General features: G+C 37.3%; 1 protein-coding gene across 2 annotated transcripts in view; it reads right to left on the bottom strand.

Annotated features, from left to right (window-relative positions):
* EMC2 (ER membrane protein complex subunit 2) overlaps positions 1–22,148 on the bottom strand; it is a 36,598-nt gene extending 14,450 nt beyond the window's left edge. The window contains exons 1-5 of one of the 2 annotated variants that reach the window (XM_062503435.1): positions 22,094–22,148; positions 15,709–15,822; positions 15,002–15,066; positions 10,615–10,700; positions 7,690–7,747 (exon numbers count right to left, since the gene is read on the bottom strand). In XM_062503435.1, the coding sequence (XP_062359419.1) occupies positions 7,690–7,747; positions 10,615–10,700; positions 15,002–15,066; positions 15,709–15,822; positions 22,094–22,133 (363 nt within the window). In that variant the 5' untranslated portion in view covers positions 22,134–22,148. Of the gene's footprint in view, positions 1–7,689; positions 7,748–10,614; positions 10,701–15,001; positions 15,067–15,708; positions 15,951–22,093 lie in introns of those variants that run through there. The other variant, XM_062503444.1, reaches the window with a different exon arrangement.
* Positions 22,149–22,693: the final 545 nt, after the last annotated feature.

Genomic DNA, 22,693 nt, shown 5'->3' with positions numbered 1-22,693 from the left:
TTTAAAGCAAATTCTATTTTTTTCCATCACATGAATAAAATCATAAAGCCAAGAGATATGCACTGAAGTATTTGGTAGATCTGTGATTCATAGGAGTGGTATGACAGGTGAAAAAATAAAAGCCATGAAAACAAACTACTATTGCTTTTAATGGTATTCACAAACTACTCTCCTAACTTCCTATTCCTAGTTTTTCTTTGAATCATAAAGTCTGTCAGTTTTTAAATTAAAAAAAAAGACATCAATAATTCCAATAGTTAGTATGTTAAGAAAAGTACATACAAAAAGGCCTGCATTACAACCAAAACATGGGCCAGCTTGTGTGCTGCAAACTTCTAATTCTTGTTCTCATTTATATTGCCCCTGAACTCACTGTGTGTCAGCTTAAGTGCTGCTCTGTGAGCTGGGGGTCACACAGTTTCCTGAGCATCCTCAGGACAACAGCATAACTAATGAAAATTTACACGCATAGCATCAATTTTTTTCTTTATTTCCGTACAAATTGAACAAAATGCTTTACTGCACAGAACCTCTGCCAACACTAATAACCACTTTAGTATACAAAAACAGTTATTTTTTAAGCAAACTCAGACTCACACCAATTATACAGAAGCTTTACCTAGCATTTATATAATATTACCAATTTATTACCTGCCTTACAACCAGATGATAAAACCAGTCAATTTCATGTTTTATTATGTTAAGGGCCCTCTTTACCAAAAACCTCACATCTCAAAATACAAACTCATTTTTAGGGACCTATTGCAAAAACTGCAAAATGCAGAGTACAAATCTGTTCAATTATTAATTTCAAGTCCACCAAGAATATTCTTGAAAATTATTTTGAAATACAGGGACTTGAAATTATTTTGAAGTCTAAGAAGCCTACTGAAATAGTCACAAACAATTACACTGATAAAGATTTTAAAAACAACATTCAAGGGGTACCTTTCAGTTCTTCACATCACAACAGTAAGACTTTCTAGAACAAGCCTCATACAAAAATCAACTCTGTCTTCTTTCTCCTTCTACCTTAACTAAAAAGGAAAAGGCAAAACCTCCAGTGCTGTAACAAGATCTGCAGCATTTGACCATGCAGATACTATGACACAGATTTCCCCCCTCAATTTTCCAGAGTTTAAAGCAAAACACTAGAATGGTTATTGGCTAATTCTGTAAATCCATAATTCTTAATGGAAAGATACATGTATCTTAAAGAAATATGTAAAGAATCAGTATCATATGGACTAAGCTACTTCAGGACAAATTTATTAAGGAGTGAACCTTTCTAAGGTACTTCTTTTAAAGACTAATAATCCCCAATCTGGCATAAGAACTAATCCTCCATTCATCATGATTCTTTTTAATTAGCATTAAGTAAACACAAAATGAAGTGAGGACTGGAACATTCATCAGCTTCTGCATTTCATTAGTAAAACATACCAAGAGAGAGTCTAACATTGTTCTAAATTTCATGGCTGCAAAGAAAGTATTAGTAGGAGTCTTTTCAGGGATTGAGACCCAGAGGAAAGGAAGAATTTCCTATCTGTATAACTCCTACAGCATAAAACACCATACTTTTCATCTTAAAAAGAAATTTTTCTTTCTTTTTAGCATCTTACAAAATGTGTATTTGTCTAAGAGTTTGATACATTGAAACATTTTCCTTCAAATTGCAATATGCAAATCAAAACAGAATTGTAAACAGCTACAGCTAAGATACAGGAAAAAATTACAAAGATTTGAAAAATAGCACATAATCAAAACCAACCACAATAATGAATTTATTTTTACCAGAATTCAGACTTTTTTTCAAAGTTAGTCATGCAAGACAGTTAAATCTTGCAAACCTATGCAGGCACAGTGCTACTGGGTTGAAGCTGCACCTTTAAGGATAATGTCAAAGCAAAACATAATTTTTGTATCCAATAAATAACCTATAATGTCTAACACCAGCATAGAGAAAATTGGTAGGAGCTGTACAAGCTGAAAAGCTAAAGCCTGGAATAGGCAAACATGAAAAATGTTATATATATATATATATACACCAACAAAAAGTAAGAATGGTTTACACAGAGGAAAGTAAGGCTTCCCTTACTAGTGGAGTTCTTCAAGGAGTCTCTAAGTGTAGATTAATAAAGATCCATGTAAAAGTCATCTTTGACTTAAAAAATATTTTCCACAAGATGTCTCACCTCGAAGCTGAAAGCTCTCAAGGGAACTAGAGTTACCACAGCCTGACAGGGGAAGGTCTTCACATTGATAAATAAATAAGTCAAAATATATAAAATAGAGAAAAAAATTCTCTGCACTGAGAATCCCAGAATCACTTGTATTAAAAACCACTGCTCAGCAGTCTTGATAAGAGATCTAACAAGAGAATTAATAGTGATGTAAAGTTAAATGTTGATTAGGACTTATACAGATATAAAGAACAAAAGACAGCAGCAAAGAATAGCATTCACAATAATGAATAATAATGAATACTTTTACCAGCACAATAAAACAACCAATGAAATTTAATCTTAATAAATGTTTGCATATAGGAACAAACAAAACTAATTTAATGTACACAAAAATCCTGTCTGAATTTGTCCAGTTAAGAGGGATATACTGGACTTGCAATAAACAATTCTATAAAACATCAATTCAGGGTTCAGAAACCATGCTAAGAAACCCAAAAACCCTGCCTCAAAACTCCAAACTGAAAATACTGTGATACTGGAGTTATCAGAGAAGAATACAGAAGAGACATATCCGTGGCACCACTTCGTTATTTTTAAGTCCATAATGGTCTTGTATTTTTAATACTGACTGCTGTTCAGTCCTCTCATTCCTCACCCACATATAGGAAAAAACACAGAAATTACACAGAGGATAGCAGGACAGTTTTCAGGCACAGAATGGCAACAAGAACAGCAACACATTACAACTTCTTAGCTTAGAGGGAAGAAAAGTGCAAAAGATCCCTCAAGTCATGAGTATTAATAAAGTGAAAAAAATTGCTTGACAATAACAGTCAAATTCAGAGGCATTAAATAAAGTTGTTAGATTGAAGGAGTGGGAAAGGAAAAATAACACACATGGAAGATTTGCACAATCCGTTAAAAAAATACAACATTTATTTACTCAATTATGTTATAGATGTAGGCGTGGCAAACTTAAGCAAGTTTAAAAATAAATCTATGCAGAAATTTCATGAAGAGCCACTAAAAACACAGTTATCACTTCTGGCACAAGAAAACTGCAACATGAAGATGAATAGAAACTGGCAGGACAGACCACAGCATACTGTCATTGTCCTGCTCTTATACACTTCTGTGTATAAGAAGTATCTGCAATAAGTCAAAGCCAGACACAGGACAAGTAAAATGGACTTTTGTCACAACTGCAGTACAGCTGCTCGTCTGTTCTCTTATGCTTAATTTCAAGAGACAAAACCTCTGTCAACATTTAAAAGTGCTACACACACAAAACATGGGGAAAATGGTGGAATGCACTCTCACTTCACCAATCATTACTGAACAAGAAACAAAAAAACCCTGCAATGGCAAATGATGCTCTGTCAAAAGCAAAAAACCTGTTTTTAGGACCACATAGTGCATTCCCAGCTTATTCACCAGTTCTCATTGGGAACTAGCCGAAGTAGCAGCTGCTGTTCTTCACAGCTCTCACCAACTCCATTCTGTGTCAGACAGTGCCAAGCTATCTTTTTTGATTCCCTTTAAAACTACCACTGTAGTTTTAACACCTAAACACCTATGTTTAAGACCTAAACACCTATGTTTAGGTCTAGTTCTGTCTGTTCTGGGAGTACAGCCAATATATTTAAGGAAACATGTCACCTCAGAAAATTTTCCCCATTAGTAGATGCTTCATTTAGTGAGCAGTTTTCCCTTTTGCAACTCAGAACATCCTGAGATAAAGGTACAAAGCTGCAAGATCTTCACAGGAAGACTCTGCTAAAAATGAATTCACAGTAACTGCAGCAGTTCCAAGGAATTACCACAGTTCAGATGATAAACAGATATCCAGTGCTCAAATTCAGTGCTCATTATTCTCACCTTATTTAGTGGATACAAGGAGGTAGGGAAAGAAAGGTTATCTATACAGTCAAGACAGTAGTAATCAGTCACAGAAAGAAACTCAGATATTCATGGTATATAACTGCTGCCTATTTACTAAGATTTTGCTCTGAATCCTTCTAGTATTCTGGATTCCCAGAGGTTTTCAAAAACTTCCCGTGCCTCTTCTGAAATATGTCCAGCTCATCTACAAAAAGATCTCGGAATAGTAAGAGAAAGGGTAACTTTTGTATGACCATATACATACACTTGTTCCTTCCCACTCCCATAAAAAAAACAGACTTGATGAGAAAACTGTCTTACTATGAAAATTTTGAATTCTTCATTCACACAACTATATAACTAAACCCATTATGGTAATGAGACTATCCATGCCTCCTAAGCTAAGGAAGCATATAGAGTGTCTTGCATGAAAATCTTGGTTGAAAAAGTGTGAGAAAAACAGATGAAGAATTATCCTAATAGACTCCAGATTTTCTATGGATTAGAATTAATGGAAGAACTTTGTGCCTTATCTCACTTTTCCCTGGTATTGACCAAGTGCTCTGCAATCTTCTTGATGGTTGAGCTGAAAAATCAGGAGAAACTGCAGGTGCACTAGGATGACAGTGGAGTGGGTTAAACACCCATCTAAGTTCACTTAGAATTCAATCTACTTCACTAATCTTGAATACATTAAATCAATTTCCTTTCTCATCAACAAGCTTCTCTGCTCTACTGAACAGACCACCTCAAGAAGAGCCTGATCGACGGAAAATACTGAGCTGTCTAATTAAACACTTTTCCTCCAAAGCAGAACAGGATAAGGAATTCTCAATGAAATACATAAAGAGCAAAAACAAACAAGAAAGGCCTTTCTACCAACACCAAAAACCCAATAACTCACTTTTATTTTGTTCTGAGAAACAGAATAAGCATTTTATCTGAAGATCTACAAACCAGTCGCTGTTCAGCATCACTATAAATATTTTCAACTGGACACTACATGAAATTTTAATTATTAAAGAGCCCTGTGATAGAAAACACTATGCAACCTTAATAATAGGAATCTGTCAGCTTGACCTGTAAAACACCATCATTTCAACCAAAATAGACAAGAATGGATAGTTTTCATTCTTACCCTATTGAAATGTATGCAAGTTATGCATTTCATAAGAGCCACATTTCATTCATTAAAGTCTTTAGAAAAGAGACTATTACTCAACATCTGCATGCTTTGAATAATGAAACAAATATCTAAAGTGGCATTAACACTGTTCCATTTTCAAATGAGTCACCTTTTTCAGTAAGTAAGTGCAGAGTGAGACAAAACTTAGAGATTAACATAATTTAAAAATAAAGACTATTTTTATTTCTATCCTAAGAAATTAAGTAATTACTGTTACCTTAATTTCAGCAACAAAACCTCATATGGAAGTGTAAATCTCCACTACATAACTGAAGTTCAAATTTTACTTTTTATAATGGAAAATTCTGCTATGTGTCTAAAAGAAGTAATTTTTTGAAAAGTCTTTTTCCATTCTACTTTTTGATCAGTCAGTGCAACATATGATTTTTACATGATTTGTGTGAACAAATGTCTGTTTCACTTAAAGCACTTGCCAAAATATTTAATGAATATAAACAACTCCACGTGTCAGCAGACCAGAAGAAACTTTTATAAAGCTAGGTGAATGCCAAGACAAACTCAGCAACAATTGCTTTTCTAAAATCGTGGAATATTTATTTTCCTACAGCAGCCTTCAGTGTGCATGGAAATAATTAACAGGTAAATGATACAAAGAAATCTACACGCCAACTTACCAAAACTTTTTATTTTACTTTCACTCTTGACGCACAAGCCTTACCCAACCAATTCTAGTTATATAGCAAGGAACTTTCCTTTGCATTTAACATTCTCCAATTCTACTATCAGAATTAAGAAATTCAAGCACACAACTGTTCTAATAGAATAGAATAGAATAGAATAGAATAGAATAGAATAGAATAGAATATTATAATGCAACTTATGCTTCTAAACATTACAAGTTTATGGAATTTTATGATTTGGCTACATAGAAAATTCAAATAAAGAAATAATCATGTATTTTACTTATTTAAATATATAATTTTGTTTTGTAATGACATCCAACAAAGCACACAGATGATATTAGCTATGATGAGATAGTGAAGAGTAAAACTGCCAAAAAAGCATACTTCAAAGACCTGTTGTCCATAAAAATCACTGTAATATGGTGCTCCATTTTCCACTGGTGTCAGCAAAAGGTCATAAAACATGCACCAAGCTGGCCCATTCTGTGTTTTCACTATGGGTTCCATATTGGTTCAACATGACTCTGAAGACTTAGTGTCTCTGAAACTCTTTGGGCCATGCTCTGATAAAATCCACAATTTACTGTGGATACCTATGCATCTTGTGCTCAAAACTTCTTAAGATCAAGCTTCTACCACTTCAGGGAGAGTGAAAAAGAAGAGTGAAGAACTGACATAGTTCCTTTTACCCTTGTACAACATCTGTGAGTTCTGTCACTGCTAATAGACAGACTTTAGCCTACCACTGCTGTCCAAGTGCTTTATTTGGTATTGTTTCCAGACGTGTTGCCTCAAAAATAACTTTCTGGTGGTTTGGGGTGTCTTTTATTGTTGCTGCTTGCTTTTTAATTTGTTTTGTGGGTTTTTTAGTGGTTTACTTAGTTTAAAAGGGATAGCACATGATCTACATCCAGCTCTGGCATACCCTAGTTAAACCCAGTTATCTATCTGTGGGTTTTCTCCTCCTGGATAGCAGAGCACACCCCTAGGAAGATTTACCTGAGATTGCTGAAACATCTGCAATAGCACAAGTATTTCATTTACAGAGAAGTTTACCCAGTAGACAGTTCCTCAAAACCAAGTAACACTTACACCCTCAATGATTAATAAAATTTTTTTGACTTTCCAATAAATATCTATGCCATACAAAAATCTGAAATTCCATAGCTTCTTCATATTTCAAGTTTTATCCCTGTGGGAAACAAAAATCCATAAAAATACATTGCTACAAGTTTCTCTAGACTTTTATTTTGGCAGCTAACAGCTCACAGTGGTTTTCATTAACAGTGTTCAAGAAATGCTTAGAACAGTACAGTCTGTCTCAGACTTTGTTTTATACAATTGGCATGCTTCATGCATTTTGATTCACGAACTAGTAAAATGTCCCAGACATAAATCAAAATAACTGCTATTCAAACACTACCTTAATGCATTAATAGTTAATCCTTAAGTAAGATTACACATTAGGAACCCAGAAGACACGTGGCGGACTATATTAGTCTTTTAAATACTGAATATTCTGGGAAATGAAAGAGTTGAAACCCCCAACTCTAAACACTACTAAGACTTCTTAAAGATTGCTATTTAAAATTTCTCTCCTACAATCAGTGTTAAAGCAGGTATTACATTACACCTTCCCATCATGAAATGACAGTAACATTGGTTATTATAACAGAAGACTAAAGAAAACAAATACAGTAATACAGACACACATTTTTCCACACTGAAACAGAAAATACAGACACAATTTCAAACAACACCACTGCAGTTTAGAATTATCGTTTGAACTTACTGTATTAGTTGAATCTTCTTGTAAAATTCTGTCATATAACTGGATAGCATCATCATACCTGTACAAAGAAATCATTCACATTTATTTCTGCTAAGACAGAACTTCCAACTTTTTAACTGTCCTTGCAATAGTTAATAACCCTCCTTCCTTTTTTCTATACTGAAATGCAATATACTTATACTAAGCAAACTATATTTATACAAAATTCTTTTGAGAGAGTGCTAAGTATCAGCTAAGTATCAGCAGCAGTATTTTTGTCACCAATTAAGAAAAAAGCACATGGAAACACTTCATGAAATACCATTTCAGCAGCAACTTAGATATTTTATACCCAGCATCTCACCCTCCTGCCTGCTCTCTTTATGTCTACCCAATAGTTCAACCATCATATCCCTTACTCACCTTTTCATATCTCCCAAGAAAATGAAACTTCAAAATTTGAAAAGCCATCCAAAAAAATGACATTCTACTTCATTGTTGTAACTTAAAACTTCATTTAAAGTTCCTTCTGTTGTGACTTTAAAAAGTATAAGCAGCTGCACACAGCAAACTGCAAGATTCATATAGGATCTACCACAGATTATAACATAAATCTTTACAGAAAATGTTTTCCACCATTTCCCACTTTTTTATTTGTTGATCAATTGATTCTGGTATCTGAAGTATGCCTGAAGCAAGTTACTTCAGGTGCTATGAGCACTTCAAACCTTCAAACTTTCTAGGAAACAGCTCTGTGTGCTCAGTATGCTGTGTACATGGCCCCAACAAATGAAATAATTCAATTCAAACCATATTTCACTACATGGCTTTTGTACTGTCACCACAGAACAAGGGCATACATTGTGTCTTCATGGGTAGTTTGACAAGTAGTAGAGACATTGCTGATTGATTTCTGATGCTCCACATGCCTTACACATCACCTCGGACACTCATTTACACACTCACATTATTCCCTAAGCACTGCTGACATTACCACAGCTCAGCTGTCCACTCCAGCTACCATAAGGCATAGCAACTAGTGTGAAAGGAAACATAAAAGCAGAAACGAGTAGAAGGTGACTGCGACAGACTTGAGCAGATGTACCATAAAATGCTGCATTTGTCTTCTGCGTTAGTTGCTGCTTTGTCAAATGCATCTTAGAAGACTGAATCTGATGGCTATCATCCCAGCTTTACATGGTGAAGTTCAGAACATTATTCTTTTTATTAGCAAGGGTCTACAGGAATGTCTCAGTCTATGGGGATGTTCCACACTGTTTCCTCTTCCTATTAGGAAAGCAGGATCCTCCCTAGATCCTACAAGTCACTTAGAATTTAATAAAAAGTTTGCTTCAATTGAAGTGAATCACGGTGCCTGCAGCCTAAATCTTTCTAAACTTCTTTTGTAGTCAGGGGAGACAGACAGACTCCTCAGAGGCAAGGCTTAGAGCACCTGCAGATGGGTTCTTGCTCAAAACAACTGCCAAGCTGAAGCCTCTTTCTGCTCAGACTTCTAGAGAAAACCTGTGCACATCAATCTACAGTTTCTGTTAATTTCTCTGCTCCCTGATACTCTAATCTCAAGGACCTGATCTGACAGAGACATTTTGTTAAGAACCTTGATGAGCACTTTCAGAAAACTACGGCTCAATAGTGCTTCAATGCTGACACCACACAAGATTTTTGTGCAGCAGTCATCTCCCACAAAGATCAGTTCCCATGCAATAACATCTTTAATGTAGTCACATAAGCCTGAACTCAATTATGATCTACTGTACTTCTGAATAGGTTTCAGGAAGGGGGAAAAACTGCCGTCATTCTCCTATATTATTCCTACCCTATACAAAATGAAGACAAGAGAGCTAAGTCCAATGGGAATTCTTCCAAAATACATACTTTATATGAAGTGAGTCTGAAACATAGAGTATCTGGTTGCCCTGAGCCAGCTCCTGTGAATGGAGTCCATTTATTCATTCTCGTTGATCCAAGCAATGGACTTCAGTATGAGTGTATCACATCAAACACCATTTTCAAAGCTAATTTCAAAGCTAATGAAGAACATATGCTAAGTATCTTTTTTAAAAGCATTTAGGGTGTACTTCCAATTCCTTTTTATCAATATGGCCCAAAGGCTCCAAACTCACCAACTCTGTATGCAAAGTGTGGTATGGAATAGATTTCTTGTCATTCAAAGGCACTGGAAGTCATTCTTAACATCCAAGACAAGTGCTATAGAACAGAATGTTGATAACAAAGACGCATCCAAGGAGAAATGTGTACAATAAAGCTCATCCTCAAGTCCTGAGGTCATTCATTTGGAAAGCTGCAAAAGCTTAACCTGGTTCATTATTTTAGTAATTTCTGTTGAACTTAGCACATTATAACCCTTCCGCAGAATATTTCAAAAAGGTCAGTCTGATTTTTATGTTCTGCCATTCTGTTCCATATGGGGTTTTTTTATTTGTTTCTATAACAAACTCTAGATTTAATTCTTTTTAAGTTCATTTACCCACACTCAGGAAAGAAGGGTAAAGAGTTGCACTCTGCAGTAATTAGGAGTATAGAATAACAATAAAGGCAAAAAAACCTGCTGGCGCTGACTTTCATGCACTGCCCCAGCTCTCCGAGATTAAACTTACACCTCACAGAATTTGCCAAAAAACTGTGCAGTGTTCTACTGTATAATGAATTATGCTGCGAAGAAAGAGATCCTTCTGATCTATGATCTCTGATGGGAAGACTGCAAAAACGAAACACTGAATAGCACCTGCAAAAAATGTCTAAATACAAATGTCTAAAAATCTTAATGATCATGCACACTGCTATTTCCTATAAAGAAACTGCCCTGCATTATTTTGCTATTTTGTAATGACTGAATGCTTTTTTAAGAAAGAGCAAACATTTTTTACAGACAAAAAGTACGTTTTTTTAAAATTCAGGTTTTACCTTTCCATAGCTTCAAATCGCATTCCAGTTAATCGTTTAACTCTGTGGCTCCCAGGAAACTGTCGCCTCAGTTCCTGAAGACAAAACTGTACAAAGAACCAAAAATACTATTGTGAATATAATTATCTTCATAGAAGCTAGAAGAAAAAAACATGAAAAAAAGGCCTTGACACATAGTTCAACTACCTGCCATGCCAGTTCTGAGTAAAAGCAAACACCAACTTTTGAAACCAGTAAAAAAATGCATTGATAAAGAGAAGGTTGGAAACTGAAATTCTGACTGTTAGATGACTAATTTTAAGAAGTATCTTCCATACAGGGCAACAGATTGTCAGGCCCCCTTGGAAATAGTTATTTGCCCAGAAAATTACACTCACCCACTGAAACAATTCTGACACTATTAAAACTTGAATACTATTTAGTTGCTCCACAGTGACACAAGACAGTAAAAAAAGCAAGGACAGTAAGAGTTTAAGTGAGACTTCTTTAATAAATGGATATTTCACAATGGAACAAACTATGCTAATACAATGCTCTTTGTTTATTTTTAAAATAAAACTTTGAAATCCAAAGAAAATATTTGCCACTGGCTTGGGTACAGCCTGCTGGCAGAAGAGGCGTAATTTTTAATGCCTGAATCAATGAGACACCTGGGCTGGATAAAAAGAATTCATCACAGGCAGATTTTTCTGGATTAGCAAAAGGATGTTTGGTAGAGAGACTGAGTCACAACTTCCCCACAGCAAGCTCGTAACCATATCATGAATGTCGCTAAATAGCCTTGTAAAGTTTGTAGCTGACTCATGACAGTGGGAGGCAGGACAGTCCACAGGCTCTCAAAACAGACCAGTGGTGTGTATCATGTTAAAAGCTTCACACTGAATCCTCCTCTTCCAGGCACTTATTTATGCAACTCAACTTAGAACCTTGTTCTTCAGACCTAAGGTTCTAGCAGAGGCCTAACTACATAATCTGTTCTATCTCATTAAATCCACTGGTCAAAGGAAAAAGTACAAATCAGTACTAATTAGTAGGATCCCTCTTTGTTTTTGCAGATAAACAGCTTGCTAAAGCACATCCAAGAGAAATATTTGCATCTCTCCCAGATGCTAAGAAATAGAAGAGAGAAAAGCAACAATGACCAAAGCTGTGATACTTAGCCTCAAGCAAGAACAGACTACTTTTATCACAATCAACTTAATTTGCACTGAACCAAGATCTTTACAAGGCAATTTCACACAGAAAGGCTCAGGTTTAGCACAGAAATTGCTTACTGGCACTTTGAGTGTTGTCTAGGTGAGCTGCTGTTGCTCTAGTCATAAAAAACTACATGCACTTAGCAGCATGTTACATGATGTCTGAACTAATCTCTGACGATTCTTAAGAGACAGGAAAATTTACATAAAACTCCAGACAAGTAGATTTAATCCAGCTTTTAAAATCCAAACAGCCTTGTAGACTTTAAAAAGAACTTTCACATACAATAAATCCATCGTGTGGTCCAGTGAACAGTGAACCCTGAAGGATAGCAACTTTTAGAAACACATGTACTAAAGAAAAATGTACAAATAACAAAAATTACAACATTTACAATACTAAAGTCCACAATCTGTAGATGGACTTTTACAACTAAAAAATCCTCACTGACAATATGAAAGTAGTACTCAAATGCAGGAGTAATGCAAGACCAGAGTTGTTCACACTAGATCTCACTACACAACCATTATACCGAACACTGCAGACCAGGGGCCAGATCTACTCCTGTAGATTAAGCTATCAGACACAATAAAGTGATAGGAAAAGTTGTAAGAAAGTCATGAACAACTCACTGTAACACTGATAAAGCCAAAGACACATGAATAAACTACACTAGCTGTATCTTCAAAATGTTCTGGACTCAGCAGCACTGAATATCCACTTTTTAAATGGGACTTGTAATCCCGATAGTAATTTATTTTACTGAGGACTCGTTTTTCACCATGTCAATAATTTGCTTGCGAGATTCTTTTAGAATTCTCTCAGTTACAATGGCAAACATAATTTGCATGTGAAACTTCAACTTGCACTTAATTTACTTTCTGACTTTTTAAACATCAGACAAAGGCAGAGAAATATAGAGCTGGACTTCAGCAGGTAAAACACGGGTAATGCAAGTGCTGCCAACAAGAGGAGGTGATTGCACTAAACCACCTGTATGAACCATGGGCTGACTGCAGCAGGGGCATGCATTACACATGGACTTTTTGTGCAGGACAGAGAGCACAAAGTAATAAATAGAGGAAAGAAAAATAAAAAAAAAAAGTCAGAGAAATAACTCCGAAAACTACCTCAGCTTCTAATCTGGAGTAGATGATACCGATCCCCCTAAGCAAAATGTATCCCAGCTGTCAAAAGCTCACTGCTAAAAACCAGAAGTGCCAAACCTGTTTGTCTACTTTGGAGCTACAGCTGTAGTAAAATGCCACAGATGACCTGTTTGAATTAACTACTTCTTTATTACAAATCAATCAAATTAAAAAAATTTAAAAACCCTCTAAGTTTCCACCTATGCTTTCAATCTCATTCCTGAGCTGCATATAAAATATTGCATTCCCTCAGCTCAAGCAATATTCTTTAAAGGGCACATACACTGAAATTTAAACTCCCTGCCAGAGTTAGTAAAAACAAAGAGTATTTCACAACTGATCTTTCAACACTGGCTCCGTTAACAATTCTGTGAAAGTCTTCTTTAAAAGACCCTGAAAATAAAGACCAAATCTGTTTTACATATAAATCAGGACACAGAAAAGTATTTATTTAAACAGTAAGTCTATTTGTTTTAAACAAACAGCCATAATACAACAGTATTTTCTTCCGAGGGACAAAACAGAGGGAAGTTCAGTGGGTTCACAAGTTCAAAGTCCTGTACTATATTTTGCCGTATATTCCATTTCAACACACGTATATATATATATATATATATATATATATATATATATATACATATGGGATGCCAGATACTCTGTCTAGTTCTGCCTACTTTCACACTGCCCTTCTTCCAGCTTCATCCTGTAGTCTGACCCCTTGCATTTAAGTTTTACCCAAATGACATCACACGAACCTCAAAGATTTTATGAGGTATTTTGTCATCTGATAGAAAACAAGGCACAGGAGGAGTAATTGCCGTGAAAGACCTGGGGCCTTGAAAATGGTTTTTACTTAGAATAAGCTCAAGCTTGACGGCTTTCAGGGCACAAGGTAAGCCTCTGTTTTCTTCTGACTGTTTTGTGAAGAAGGGGTGAAAAGGCTATTAAAATTTTCCTGCAAGACAAACTTCTGCCTTCTCCTGTTTTTGCCTTTAAAGGATTAGCTAAGGTGACGGGGTTGTTTTGTTTGTTTCAGTGGCTTTGCTTTTAATCTAACAAACAGGTTACAGTTCAAAATAAGCTAATTCTATCTCAATTGTTATTTACCGCATTCAAATAAATTTGCATACAAATTGACAAAACTCAAATATTGATTAACAATATTTTTATCAAAAATCACCAAATAACTTGGATTGCAAGGGACTTTTGGAGGTTGCCTGCTCCAAAACCCCTGCTCAAAACAGAACCAGTTTGCAAGGGAGTGCAGAGCCATATCCAAATCTATTTTAAGCCTTTCCAAAGGAGATTCCACAGCTTCAATGTGCCTTTTCTCATAATGCATTCACTAAGTTTTTCCCAACATGTAAGTGGAATTTCCTTTGTTGCAGCTTATGTCCCACACTCATCTTTTGTTGCACACCTATGAAAGTATGTGCCCACCTTCCTTGTATACCTTCCTTATATACCTTACATATTCCTTTATACCTTCCTTCCCATCAGTACATATTCAAAAATCCCTTCTTGGGTTTCCTAAGACTTAACACAGATCTCCCAGTCTTTCCTCATACATTATGCAGTCCAGCTGCTTATTTATTTTGAAGACCTGCTCCAATATGTCAGTGACTTTCTTTAATGGTAGCCAACATGACATATAATATGATATGTAAGGTGGGTCATTTTACCCATCAAAACATTCAGAAACATTCAGAAAACCAATATAATTTGAGAGGTTTTCAATAAACAAACACTCTCTGTACAATATGGCAACTTCAATATTATTCTTGACCTTTAGCCCATACCAGAGTAGCTGTAAATATTTTCATGGCTATTGGAAGAGATGTGATCTGTCTAAACAAAAGTTATGCCTTAGAGGAGGTAGGTGGTGGCAGTTTCTTCATAGCTGTGTATTTATAGACAGATATTTTTTCTACCAGTCCAAACTATGGAGTTCAGAATATCCTGTAACTTCCAAAAAACTATCTGGAAGAGACACCCAGGATGAATACATACAGTGTGAAAGAAAACTCAGCTTGAAAACTTACCAATGCCAAATCATCTCGACTGCAGTCCAGGGCAGCAATCATCACCTGTTCATAAATTATCCAAACTGGACACAAAGAGACAATAAATGCAGATAATTAGTTTGGGGTTTGTTTAAGATAATAGGAAGCACCTATCATATAAACAGGATTAATTAATTCTGTCTGTACATTTTTCCCCTTCTACTCCCATGAATCACGGCTGAAATGCAAACAAATTAAGAAAATGCTGGAATGAATCAAAAACTTATTTAAGCAATTTAGCGCTTTTAGTGCCAAAGTACTTTCTGACATCTCGAAAGGCAAAAAAATCTCTAATTCTCTATTTTTCCCAACATCATAACTGTCATGTTCTAGAAAGATCCCCGAGGATTTCTTTCAATTTCTGTTACAGTGCTGAAGAACAGAAAATCAGGCAAATAATATCAAAGTAACAGTCTCAAATGAAGTTTTCACATTGCAGTCTAAATATTAATATAGCAAGCCAGAAGTTCTTTCTGGTAATTTTTATGACTGTTTTCACTACAGCCCACATTTGGGAAAGAAATAAGCTCTTGGAATTCTGGAAGCCTGCTAAACTAAGAAAGTAATATATATTTCATCAACACCAGCATATACTGAAAGACAATAATAATAATGCTGTTAAATAAAATTGAGACTGAAAAATTAAAACCAAATCAGACAAGGAAACTTTTAAAATAATGACTCACTGTCATCCCCAAGTTTAGATGCATATTCATTAATTAACTCTTCTCCAACATCCACTATCTGTTCACTGTTTCGGTAGTTTTCTTCCCTCCATTTCCTCATTTTATCACGCATATCTGTGAGCAAAGGAGAGAAAAAAAAATTGAGATTTTCAGATAGTAATGGGATTTGAATGTGCATATGATAGATAAGATACACACCTGAAGAATGGGATTAAAGAGCAACAGAGTTAGGAAAGTGACTTCTACTAGTAGAGAACAGATCTTCGAAACCTTATTACCCAAACTGTGCTCATGCTCTAACATAATCAATTCAAATTCCAAGTTTGCAGTCTCTCAGGACAGTAATATATGTGATAAAAAATGTACACCTAGTTATCCAATAAATAATGAAATTTATCCACTGTTAGGTAAAATAGGCTACAAGAGATTTCTCCTGAGTAGTCTCAAACATTTACAAAAAACACTAAAATTGCATTTCTGCTACAGGTGGATAAATTTTCACTTGAAATTTAAAAAAAAAAACATTAGAACTTCCACTCTGAAAGGAATCTACACACTCCTAGATAAAGGAGCTTCAATAAAGGTACACATGGATATGAAGGTTTTCTACACCAGGGAATTATCCAAAGGTACAAAAAATATCACTGTTTACCTAGGCAAGATAGAAACTACAGTTTATTTCAAGAGAGAAACTACAGTTTATTTTATTGTTAGGATTTTTGTTTTAAGAGTACATTTAAGATCTCCAAGAGAGCAGGCATATTCGTCAGGTCAGCTAGAGAACGCTACCTTGCCTGAGCTTTATTTATACTCCAGATCAGGAAATCACTAAGAATGTGATTTTATGTACAATACATTTATATATGCAGAGTTGTTCTATACACAAAAATAAATTTTGAGAAAACTTAAGGAAAATAATTTTCATTACTAGATGAAATTTTACTAAGAAGAAGGTACCAATTAACCTTTGTTGCTAGCATTTTTTTAAAAACTTTACAACAGCTAGAAAAACAAATACAGCGATAGATCTAAACACTGTCAGTTTTTCCTGCACTTCAAAACACAGAGTTAATGTACATGACAGTTAAAAATTAAGCACTGGAAGCTGTTCCATCTACCTGAAGTGATCTCGAATCACTCACAAGACTGTTATTGTGCTACATTTAGTGCTTTGAAATTCAACCAAAACCACCACAGGGTTACATTTCATATGCATGGGCAAAGTTAAATGGTTCTAGACATATGATGGTCCCTGGAAATTCAACGTTAGACGGCAAGAATGTGAGCGAACACAAACATTCACAAAAGCTGACAAGCTAAACGCCAAAAAATAAATAAGCTGTCTGATTTCCACCCACTCATTTACTTGGAAATTATCAATGCCTTCATTCCAGTGTGAGTCCAAATGGAACAGTGTCTGAATTATGTATTAACAGACGGTACATCTACCATTCATCACACAAGTACAACATTTACAGCAATGGAAAAAAACCTTTAGGATAAAGAATAGAACATCAGCTGATGAATGAAAGATTTATTAATTTTAGAAATACTGATGTTGTGTAAAGGGTAGAAGAAAGAAAACGCTAAGAACTGCAGTAAAATTATATGAGGCTTTTTACAATGTTGTCAAACAGTAGATTTTTTTTTACTAAGAAATCTATCAAAGGAGTCAGACAATAACTTCAGTCTTGGAGACATAATTCAAGGCTGGGCACAAGCAACTTGGAATTTTAGAAGAAAAAAAAAGTAAGGTAAAGAAATGTCTAAGTTTAATTACAAGTCTGATGATGATCAAGTGATACATTTGTTTCAGACTTGGGTTTTTCTAAATTGGCAGTCATGGCACATATAAATCAAAATGTTACATATTTTAAGGAGCACAGGCACTTGGGATAATGTTTACTTTCGCCTAAAACCATGCAAGAAGTCTACCTCAGCCAAGAGAGAACCTGTGTTTCATTTTTGTGTCCTGTAAGGTGTCAGTTCATTTGGCCTAAGCAACCAGATATGAAATATTCCTCCTATAACTACCTACACTTCCACTGAAGAACTGGATCATAGTTTTCAAGTCTTTGAGATCTAAAAGCACCTGATGAAATGAAGGAAATCACCACTTTGGGACAGACAGGAAATTGCAAACTCCAAAATGCCACCTTGGCATACAGCTGCTACCAGGACAGTCACACCAGGACCCTGCAGCCGTTACACCTCCAGAGCTCATTTGTATATTGACTGTGTTACATATATCGATTTGGATATTGATTCTGTTACATACATTGATTTGTATATTGATTCTCTGTTACCCACTGCCCACCTCTGTGCACTCTCATCTGGCAGGTGCAGGCAGAGGCACAGGTGTCACAGCTGGCTGCTGCAGATGCTGCCTCTAATCCTGGCAACTCTGCTGTCAAAAGGGCTTCAATTTAAAAAAAAAATACCAAAAAACAGCATATCACCTTTGCCTGCTGCAAACCCATGAATCCATAAATAAAACCTAGAGTAAACTGATATGACTCTTTGATTACAACTGAAAATTAGGAACAGCTAAAAGAAAGCAAAGACAGCACAGAACACAAGTCTACATCAAAAACAGTTAATTGCACAGATTATTACAGAGATAAAATGTTAGACTGTTTCCTATTTCCTAGAGACTTTCCATACGAACTAAACATTAATTCTAAGTCACAGAAAGGGAGTTTATCACCTAAACTGGACTCTAATGACTACAGACATTAAAGACAGAAGTGCTCAGTTTTTAAATTCATTTGGAATTAATGTCTTTTTGTATATAATGTGTTCCCAGATACATACATTTACAAGAAACAGACAGAGTGTCAAATTTCATCTCATACAGCATTTTATTATATTTTCAAAAATGACAAAGGGTTCCTTGAAAAAAGTCTCACATGAACACAGTAAACTTTTGAAGTGCTACTATTGAACCAATGCAATTTTTAATACAGTAAACAGCAATGCTAATTTAAGAGAACTAAAGCAAGAGGCATTCAGTTTTAAAAAAAAAAAAGTTAAAATCAATTTATATCAAAAAGAAAGCTAGTTTAAAGAATATTCTCTTTTTCATTTTGATATCCACTGAAAAGAATTACTGATTGAAACAAGAGTTGCCATGACAGCACCAAAGTTCCCCAGAAAGCTCAGCCATGAAATCTGAAAGTCACTGCTTCCCTTTAGCAGGGTGTGATGTATTTAACACCATTATGCTGCTGCGTGAGGTTAAGAAAAGAAAACCTGGCTTATTCTGTCCAATTCTGACAATATGTTAGGTGCATTTTCTGTGAAAATCAGTTGTTACTTGAATAGTTCTTGTCTGCAGATTGTGCTAGTTTTACACGTGTGTACTCCAAAACCCGCTCCTAAAATTAAATTACACAGGTGTTTGCTTTTTTAAATCTTTCCACTCATGGGACAAATTCATCTTTAATGTATCACTGAAAATATGACAAATATTTATTCTATGAAGTTCCACACAGCTCAAGAAAGTCCTAATAAGAGGCTGCACATCACCAGGTAGTAAGTGATGTGCAAGCCTACTGCATCCCACTCCTTGGCTACACCCACTATTTTTGGCTTCCTGTCACTCCACAGAGATTCTAATTCTTTTATTTATGAAAGAAGCAGGAAATATGCTATTTTCTCTAGGATAATTAGCACAAGTATTTTAAAAAAAAAGAGCAACGTAGCACCTTTGTCTCAAGTAAATGAGCTTTATTGTAAAATATATATTACATAACATATAAGCTTCTCTTTCAATACCACAGCACTCTGTGGTATTGGATCATCTAAGTCCATTGATCAAGGCCATGAAGTTAAACAACATGTTTTCCTGCTACACAGATTTCCAAGTACATTTTAAAGCACAACATACAGCAACAAACAAAAGAAAGAAAAATAAGAACAACAGGTCCCACACTGGAAAACACAGGTATTTTCAGTTATCTTTCCTAACCACCTGCACCACATATATATCTAAAAAATTGGTTAAACTCCTACCTCTGTCTCAAAGAACCTGAGCGAAAAGCAAAGCAAGGTACAAACTATTTCAATCATTGTTATTCTTCTTTCCTAACCTTGAGTTGCAGACTCATCTTTAAGCAATATGTAAGTATAAAATGTCTTGTTTAGAAAGGCCTGGGTATATAAAGGACATACCAGCCATATACCTGGTTTCACATAAATTAGGCATTTTAGAGAGATTCAAAATGAGCTACATAAAATTCCAGGACTGTGTTTAAGTTCTTTGCTAGAAACTAGGTCACAACACTGCTGGGATCACCTCACCCATGAAAAGCTTTGTTGCACCATGATCTGTTAAAGCCCACACATAGAAAAGTTACCTTTTTTTAAAAAGAGTCCTTTCGCAATTTGTTGCAGGACTCTGTTTTTGTTTTACTTTTCATCTCTTGCAATAGAGAAAAAAATACAGAATTTTTCAAATGCATGCTTCCAAAGTGGAGCCAGTCCCTTGTACCAACACACACCAGCCTTTCATTTGGATGTACACTTGAAGAGACAAACTGAGAAGCTGATGTGATAAAACTCATCATCTGGTCCCCCAAAAGTTCTCATTCAACCCCACCCATATGCAAAACTCTACACCTAGCACAGTGCCACAACTGTCAATCAGAACTCTTTGAAACAAAATGTGGAGGGCTAAATGTACAAAGACATGTTCACAGCACATTACCTATCCTGTGAAAAAGCTAATTTCTCTTTTCCGTCACTGATACCCAAGAACAACAGGAAAAAATAACAAAAAATAACAAAAAGTAACAAAAACAAAAACAAACAAACAAAAAACAAAAAAAAAACCAAACAAACAAACAAAAAACCCCAAGCAACTAAATTCCTGTATTTTGTAACAAGATCTGCTCAAGAAAAATAAAAACTGGAAAATTTTTCAACACAAAGTGGTTTAGGACAACTTCTGTGAAAATCTAACAATAACACCTGTTAAGATATATGATCTCCATCCAAGCTGGGCTTCACAAGTACTATACCTTCACTCAAGAGATATAAAAGAAAGGTCAATCAAGGTTTTCTCAATTAGTCTAATGACATCATGGTGATACAACCAAATACCAAAGTAAAATTAATGATATCTATTGATCTCTAGACACACTGACAAGCAAGCTTACTTCTTCAGCCTTTTTAATTCAATTACAGCACTATTTTCTTCAATACCAGCTAAAACGTTTTCTGAGATTTAATGGCATTTGAGCCAAAACCCTGAATGTTTGAAATTATATTTTGTTTTGCTTCAATCCTACAGAAAAAGGTGCAGGAAAGACAGCATGGGCACTATTTCAATGGGGAAGTTACTAACACTTGCTAAAATGCATCCCATGCAGTGTTCCTCCTGTTAGCTACAAAACCAAACCAAGCATTAATTCATGATCGGGGAATTATTCCAGTGCTCAATTATTTCTTCACAGACTGACAGCACATCAATGAAAAGCCAAGATCACACAGCTTCTCTATGCATTATCTTCACTATGTTTGCGAGGCATGGTACATAGCTAAAGGTTACCCCTCTATGGCCAAAATTATGTTAAACAATCCATTTATTCTTGATAGGAGACTGCAAAGGGCTCAAGTACTGTCTTGAGCTCACATGTGAATACCGATTATGAAAAAAGAGCCACTCAGAACATTGAGCAAAGCTCAGAGAGTTACTGCTATATGAAAAATAAATCACCATTATGATCGAACAGACGTGAAAGCTATAAAGACCCAGAGGGCGGGATTCTCATAAACTTCTGTCACTTCAGACCTTCTTGAAGTTTCCCCACAAACGCTTAAGACCGAGTTTTACGACAGTATCAGGTAATTTGCAGTTCACCAAGAGATGAACTATGGCACAAACTGCTGACCCTGCCAAGAGACCAGTTCAGCTGGTAAGCGCTGTACCGAGGAGGAGACGGCCGGGAAGCGGCGACGCAGCGGCCGCCGCAGGGCCCTGGGGACGCGGGGTCTGTCCCCGCGGAGTGGAGGTGGAGAGGGGTCGGGGGAGGCGGAGAGAGGGGCCGGGGGAGCGGAGAGGGGGGGCCGGGCCGACGAGCACCGGGGCAGCGCGGAGCGCTCCGGGCCAGGCGGGCGTCACCAGCCGGGGACCTGCGGGCACCGAGGGACCGAGCGCAGGTCGCCGCCTTTGCGGCCCGCCCGGCCGCCCACAGCCCGAGGAGCCCGGGTCCGCCACAACCGCCGCGCCTCGCTGCTGTTCCCCGGGCCCGGGTACGGTCGCCCGGCGCCGGGCCGGGCCTGCCGGGGCTCCGGGAGCGCCGCCCCCTCCCCGCGGCCGGGGGCCGGACGGGCCGGGCACGACCCCCACCCCCGGCGGGGACCGCCGGCTGCGCGGCGTTACCTTCCCAAGTCACGTCGTACATCTCCGACACCTTCGCCATCTTGGCGGCCGCCCCGTGACGCGGCGCGGTGACGGCTCCGGCCGTCATTGGCGGGAGGGCGGGAACGGGGCCGGTCCGGCGAGGCAGAGCCGAGCCCGGCCGCGGTGCGGGCCCTCCTGGGGCCTGACGCCCCCCGCCCCGGCCGGGCTGCGCGGGGCTCCTTCCGTCCCGTCCCGTCCGTCACCGTCGCGGCGGCCAAGAGGGTCTCGCCCCGGCGGAGGGACAGAGCGTCCGGCAGCGGGCGGCTGTCCCGCCGGGCCTTTGGGCTTTGTCAGCCCTTGCTCCCGTGGGGAGCGCAGGGACGGGACACGCGTGATCCCCGGTCCACGGCGCTCCGCTCCCGTCCCGCCCGCGGGCAGCGAGGTTAAAACCTCAGAGCCCAAACTGCAGGTGGCACTAAGGGCTGCGGGTTAATTTCCTGTGTTACAATCCGCATAAACTCTCCAGGACCAGCTAGCGTGGCATGAGGTGGTACGCCTTGAACACACGCCGGACGCAGAGGTGCCCGGTGTGGTGTGGGTTCAGCGTGAGAACTGCCAGTGTTTTTCCTGTCCCTGTGT

This window comes from Cinclus cinclus, chromosome 1 (genome assembly GCF_963662255.1).
Source record: "Cinclus cinclus chromosome 1, bCinCin1.1, whole genome shotgun sequence".
NCBI lineage: Eukaryota > Metazoa > Chordata > Aves > Passeriformes > Cinclidae > Cinclus > Cinclus cinclus.
The sequence above is the reverse complement of the archived record's forward strand: the minus strand, read 5'-3'. Positions and strand labels throughout refer to the sequence as shown.